The sequence below is a fragment of the Coregonus clupeaformis genome, unplaced genomic scaffold, assembly GCF_020615455.1.
Source record: "Coregonus clupeaformis isolate EN_2021a unplaced genomic scaffold, ASM2061545v1 scaf1423, whole genome shotgun sequence".
NCBI lineage: Eukaryota > Metazoa > Chordata > Actinopteri > Salmoniformes > Salmonidae > Coregonus > Coregonus clupeaformis.
The window spans coordinates 90,980-97,719 of record NW_025534877.1 but is presented as its reverse complement, the minus strand read 5'-3'; the positions used below and the strand labels follow the sequence as shown (position 1 = coordinate 97,719).

Here is a 6,740-nt window from a genome sequence, read left to right as displayed (position 1 = left end):
GATTCCAAAGCCCCCTGAAGGACAAGAAAATTCAAAAGAGCCCCGTAACCCCATTGTCACTGAGGAAGGACAGATTCGAGTGACGCCTCGGCCCGGGCTGTACTCAATAAGACACTCCCCACCACACACACCACACATGCCATCATTCAATCTCACAGTCAGGTCAACTGTGAAAAAGACTATGAAAACTCACTTTCCATAAGAGCGACAGGCCTGATTGATGAATGAGTATGAGCGATCACAGGTTTTTAGACAGCAAAATGCTAACGTGCCACCACTGTCTTTCCTGTCCTACAGAGCGCCATGTCCCCAATGCGGCCTGTCCCCGTGGTTCTGACTGGTGGTCCCAGGTGGCTTCAGGACATCACCTGGCTGGCAGCAGAAGACGGCAAGAACAACTGTGTAGTGTACAGCATGGGTATGTACCCTATTTGTCTTTTCACTAACACTGTACTATTGGGAACAGGTCTCCCTCGTAAATGTGTCTATTGACCTGAGGGGACTTCCAGGTTTAGTAAAAGCTAGAATAGAAAATATTGTCTTTAACACACACTGTAGTAATCAACTTCCCTGGAGACTGAGGGAGCAGGGATGTTTCTTTGGAGGTTTTTACATAGGAGAGATTTCCCTATAGGCTAGTACCTGACCACTATTATCCTTCCCTGAGTTGGGGTTTGTTTATATTTATATTTATATTTATTTATATTTATATTTTAGTCATTTAGCAGACGCTCTTATCCAGAGCGACTTACATGAGCAATTAGGGTTAAGTGCCTTGCTCAAGGGCACATCGACAGATTTTTCATCTAGTCGGCTCGGGGATTAGAACCAGCAACCTTTCGGTTACTGGCACAACGCTCTTAACCACTAAGCTACCTGCCGCCATATTAGTGTTGAGCCACTTTCCATTGTCATATGCAGCCAAACAATTATACAATTGACTCCAATCTGAAGGAGCCTAATTTCAATGCAAGCCTGTAGACCAACATTTATTTCAACGATGGCACTGTACTATCTGGATCTTGGCCAATATTTTCCCACAGCTCAGCTCAGGATGTGATTGAAAAAATTAATTTTGTGGGCATCTTACCAACATCCTGACTGGGAAAATGACATTTCCTCTCCCTCCCTCATGTCATTCTTTGGAGATTTAATGCATTGTTTTGCATTTGAGTCTAATTGCTCTCAGTTGACAATTTTTCCAATTCAAGAGCAGCAATTTTTCAAGGCACTGACTATCGTTTATTGTAAGAAGTTGTGCATTTATTCAACATATCAATTCCTTTACAGTTTTCAATGATTCTTTAGATTAAATGTTGTTGCTTAATATACCGCTTACAGTTGCAATTTGAGGGCAACACTCAGAAGAGTGATTTGCAACTGTAAACTGTACTGTATATTAAGCAACAACATTTAATCTATAGAATAATTCCTTATTAACAACAAACATAAACATGACATTTCCATGAACTAAACACCTCTAAAATGTTATAGCCATAATGTTAATAATTTACTTCAGTTATCATTGTTTGACTAAATCTGCTATCTCTAAATGCTTTTTTTAAATATGAAGACTTCAGGCAACGAGAAGCTTTTCAGGTCACTATCAGTTATCTTAGGACACAGAGCAATACTGAGAGTGAAGAATAACAGAACATCTCCACCAATGTCATATTCTATTATCAGTCCGTTGAAACAGAATTGCATCCTGGGGGAGACTCCACAGACACAGCAGCGACAGCAGCAGCCAGTCAGTGTGCTGCGATTGTGTTTAATTCAAAGGGAAGTTAGTAATGAATTGTACACAGCGGTAATTGATTGGTTTAGCCACAGGTTCTGTCGTTATAGTCGGGCTGGATAGAGGCTGGATGGGGTGGCAGAGTATCAGACAGAAAATGGAGGCCTATAATCTAGAGCTGGGCAGTGGGTAGTACTATCACTGAGATAATGCCACTGTATAGTAGATTGGCTGTGGATGGGTGATTTTTGAAGATGTTTTAAATATTGATAGTTGACTCGTCTGGTTGATCTATTGTAGCTGCTGTAACATGCTAATACTGTATTAATATCTCGTGGACAGACGCACGTGACACAACAGTGGTATGCCTGATCACCGACAACGACGAGACAGCCTATAGGGAGGAGGTCAGAGACCTGGCCGTGTGGTGCCAGGACAACAACCTCTCCCTCAACCTGATCAAGACAAAGGAGAGGATTGTGGACTACAGGAAAAAGAAGAGGACCGAGCACGCCCCCATTCTCATCGACGGGACTGTAGTGGAGCAGGTTGAGAGCTTCAAGTTCCTTGGTGTCCACATCACCAACAAACTAACATGGTCCAAGCACACCAAGATAGTCATGAAGAGGGCACGACAAAACCTATTCATTTACATTTACGTCATTTAGCAGACGCTCTTATCCAAAGCGACTTACAAATTATCCCCCTAAGGAGACGGAAAAGATTTGGCATGGGTCCTTAGATCCTCAAAAGGTTCTACAGCTGCACCATCGAGAGCATCCTGACTGGTTGCATCACTGCCTGGTATGGCAACTGCTCGACCTCCGACCGCAAGGCACTACAGAGTGTAGTGCATACGGCCCAGTACATCACTGGGGCCAAGCTTCCTGCCATCCAGGACCTCTATACCAGGCGGTGTCAGAGGAAGGCCCTAAAAATTGTCAAAGACTTCAGCCACCCTAGTCATAGACTGTTCTCTCTGCTACCGCACGACAAGCGGTACCGGAGCACCAAGTCTAGGTCCAAGAGGCTTCCTAACAGCTTCTTCCCCCAAGCCATAAGACTCCTGAACATCTAATCAAATGGCTACCCAGACTATTTGTTACTTTTTTTTAATTTGTTTTAATGTATTCTTTCTTAAAACTGCATTGTTGGTTAAGGGCTTGTAAGTAAGCATTTCACTGTAAGGTCTATCTATACCTGTTGTGTTAGCTTCTGTCAACAGACTGTGGTATGCAACGATTAATGAGGAACTTTGTTCCAGTGCGCCAATTGTTTCGTCACTGATCATTTGGACAAATCACGATTTAGCAGGTGTTCGTATATTTTCAAATGTTGGAATGGGAGGGGACATTTGGCCCATGCTTTGGCTAAGAGTTTCCTTTTAAGGGGGAGGAGACTTCACTAGTCTCATTAGTATCTTTTCTCATACATCTTCCCCCAGAACCTAATTGAGCATCTGATGCATTTTCTCCAGATTTTAGTTCTGGGTTTCCGAGATTAATACTGTATATGCCAACTGTTCTTGGTGTTTGTTTCAAAACACATTCATAAAGCAGGGTGCCTCACATAATTTAACCTCTGCTGGTGACTTCTATGTGACTTTCCATAGAGGTTTTCAAATGCCTTTTACGTTGAGGTTCATTGCTTTAAAATAGTTTTTATTTTAATCGTGTCAGGATTGTTACCAGATTTGATTGTGAGAATTCACTCAAACAGAAATGGAGAAACAGAATCTCTTACTCTGTTGACTCCTGGTGCCAAAATGGCAGCAAATATTCTTTATATGTTTTATATGCTCTCTATCCTGTCAGAAGGCTTTTGGCTTATCTTGAGTGACTGTCAGGGGCTGCATGGGATGTCAGAGGAAAGGAAGGAAATATATGAGATTATTAAGCTTTGCTGGATGTTGTCGGAATGTCTGACGACACGTCATGAAGCCTGGTTTGATCAATGCTGGACGAGGTGACAAGACTTAAGTCCCTATCGTACCCCAGTCCCTGATGCTCATAGACAGTTGTTAGGACTAGGCTGGGTTGAGACTGTTCATTAGATGGTAGCTAGGCCCCGGTCGCTGCACTTAGATTTATCACCTCTCTCTCCCGTCTCGCTCGTCCTCCCTTCATCCCCCTTCTCCCTGACGGATATGTGACAGCCTTATGGAAGTTGCTTGCTCTGAGGGAACGTAATGGAAGTGCGGGGTCGGGACGCAGCAGGGTGAAACTGAGGGCAATGGCAGAAAAATGTCTGGCGTTGCAACAGGAAGAAAGAAATTGGTAGTGGCTTATCAGTACAGTTCCTGTTTTGGGCGATGGCAGGCTGTTGTAGCTTCTAGCTGTATTACGTATGGAGGCTGTGCTTTACAGTGGTGCAGGTATACAGTAATATGGTACAGCTATGTTTTTTAGTTTAAGTTGAATTTTGGATGTTGTAGAACTGGGTCTAATTAGTGGGTGCAGTAGTGGGTCTATATTACGTACATATATAGGTAATACATTATGGTGCAGCTGTGTTTTGCAGTTAAACGTCTTATTGGATCTTGGATGTTGTAGAAGTTTGATATCAATGTTTTGCTATCACACTCCCACACTTTGATGAGGAAGTGAGAAGTAACAGCCCCAGAGATCCTGGCAGATGGAGTGAAAAGTAACAGGCCCAACAGGAATCCTACTGGCACAGAGATCAGAGATGGGCAACCATCCTGGATGGAGGGAGGGAAGAAGGGAGGGAGAGAAGGAGGAAAGTATCTGACAGGACAGGAGGAGTGATCCCTTAAGCTTTTCAGGAACGGAGGATGCCTCTCTCTCTTTGTATTTCACTCTTTCCTTTTTTTAACCACACAAAGATGATGATGTGCTTTGTCTTTTATTATACATCATGCATATCCCTCTTTTAAGTGTTCCAGAGCATTCCTCCTTACCTCAAAATAGGTCATTTTTAAACGCCATTGAAAATATCTGTGTGCATGAATATGCTACAGTACCACCTCTTCTGTTTAAATTATGAAAAACAAAAACATAAGAATTCTATTTCCAGGAACATAATGATGTGCCACATGTGCCTCAATTTGATCATAGTGTTACTGGTTACAATAACCAAGGACCTACTAACCAGGGCTACATCCTTGCTGTAATCAAACAGGAGCCAGGGCTTATACAGTAACTAGATGCCATAGATCAAATGATGTATCCTCTACTCACAATCAACTTTACCACCTTCTGCACCAACCGTGGCCCCAGAAAAGTATAGTATAGTATAGTATACCGAAACCCTGAGAGTAAACCTGGCCAGTCTCTGTTTGACTGTTAATGATCAGAGCAGAAATACACTACATGACCAAAAGTGGAGTTGGTCCCACCTTTGCTGCTATAACAGCCTCCATTCTTCTGGGAAGGCTTTCTACTAGATGTTGGAACATTGCTGCAGGGACTTGCGTCGGGCACTGATGTTGGGTGATTAGGCCTGGCTTGCAGTCAGCGTTCCAATTCATCCCAAAGGTGTTCGATGGGATTGCGGCTGCTCGGCCATGGAAACCCATTTCATGAAGCTCCCGACAAACACCTTCTTGTGCTGCCGTTGCTTCTAGAGGCAGTTTGGAACTCGGGAGTGAGTGTTGCTACCAAGGACAGGCGATTTTTACACGCTACGCGCTTCAGCACTCGGCGGTCCCGTTCTGTGAGCTTGTGTGGCCTACCACTTCACGGCTGAGCCGTTGTTGCTCCTAGACGTTTCCCACTTCACAATAACAGCACTTACTGTTGACCAGGGCAGCTCTAGCAGCGCAGAAATTTGACGAACTGACTTGTTGGAAAGGTGGCATCATATGATGGTGCAACGTTAAAAGTCATTGAGCTCTTCAGTAAGGCCATTCTACTGCCAATGTTTGTTAATGGAGATTGCATGACTGTATTCTTGATTATATACACCTGTCAGCAAGGGGTGTGGCTGAAATAGCCAAATCCACTAATTTGAAGTGGTGCCCACATACTTTCGTATATATAGTGTAGCTTCCTGCCTGTCAGATAATAACAGCATTTGCAATAAATGGCAATCACGTGGCATCATCATCCCTGCAGTCTGCTCTGCTCTGCATCTCCTTCTTATTTATGAGCTTTGGCTGGCAGGGGGGTGAGCCAGGAAAAGTCTCTGATTAGCACCACTGAGTATGTGAGCTGTGGTAGTAACTCTCAGCAGCCCGCTTTTAAGAATTTCCCTTACATCCGCAGTTTTTTTATACCAGCTTTTAAGTGACAAGGAATCATGTTTGCTAGGACTCCATTTACTCCAAGTCTAAGCTAGCATCATACACCTGTCAGGAACCATGTGGAGTGCTGGTTGAGCATCATGTCATGTGACTTAATTATACTGAACAAAAATATAAACACAACATGTAAAGTGTTGGTCCCATGTTTCATGAGCTGAAATAAAAGATCACAGAAATTTTCCAACGCTCATATCTCTCAATTTTTTGCCACTAATTTGTTTACATCCCTGTTAGTTTGAATTTCTCCTTTGCCAAGATAATCCATCCACCTGACAGGTGTGGCATATCAAGAAGCGGATTAAACAGCATGATCATTACATAGGTGCACCTTGTGCTGGGGACAATAAAAGGCCACTCTAAAATGTGGAGTTTTGTCACACAACACAATGCCACAGATGTTTCAAGTTTTAGGGAGCATGCAATTGGTATGCTGACTACCAGAGAATTTAATGTTCATACAGTGGGGGAAAAAAAGTATTTAGTCAGCCACCAATTGTGCAAGTTCTCCCACTTAAAAAGATCAGAGAGGCCTGTAATTTTCATCATAGGTACACGTCAACTATGACAGACAAATTGAGGAAAAAAAAAATCACATTGTAGGATTTTTAATGAATTTATTTGCTAATTATGGTGGAAAATAAGTATTTGGTCACCTACAAACAAGCAAGACTTTTTTGGTAAAAACTCAACTCGTCGTGTTTGGAGGACAAAGAATGCTGAGTTGCATCCAAAGAACAC

The 6,740-nt window shown here is 42.9% G+C and overlaps 1 protein-coding gene across 1 annotated transcript in view; it reads left to right on the top strand.

The window, feature by feature from the left end:
- Positions 1-303: 303 nt before the first annotated feature.
- LOC123486999 (zinc finger protein ZFPM2-like) overlaps positions 304-6,740 on the top strand; it is a 48,651-nt gene continuing 42,214 nt past the window's right edge. Inside the window, exon 1 of the mRNA XM_045218184.1 lies at positions 304-418. Within this exon, the coding sequence (XP_045074119.1) occupies positions 304-418 (115 nt within the window). The remainder of the gene's footprint in view (positions 419-6,740) is intronic.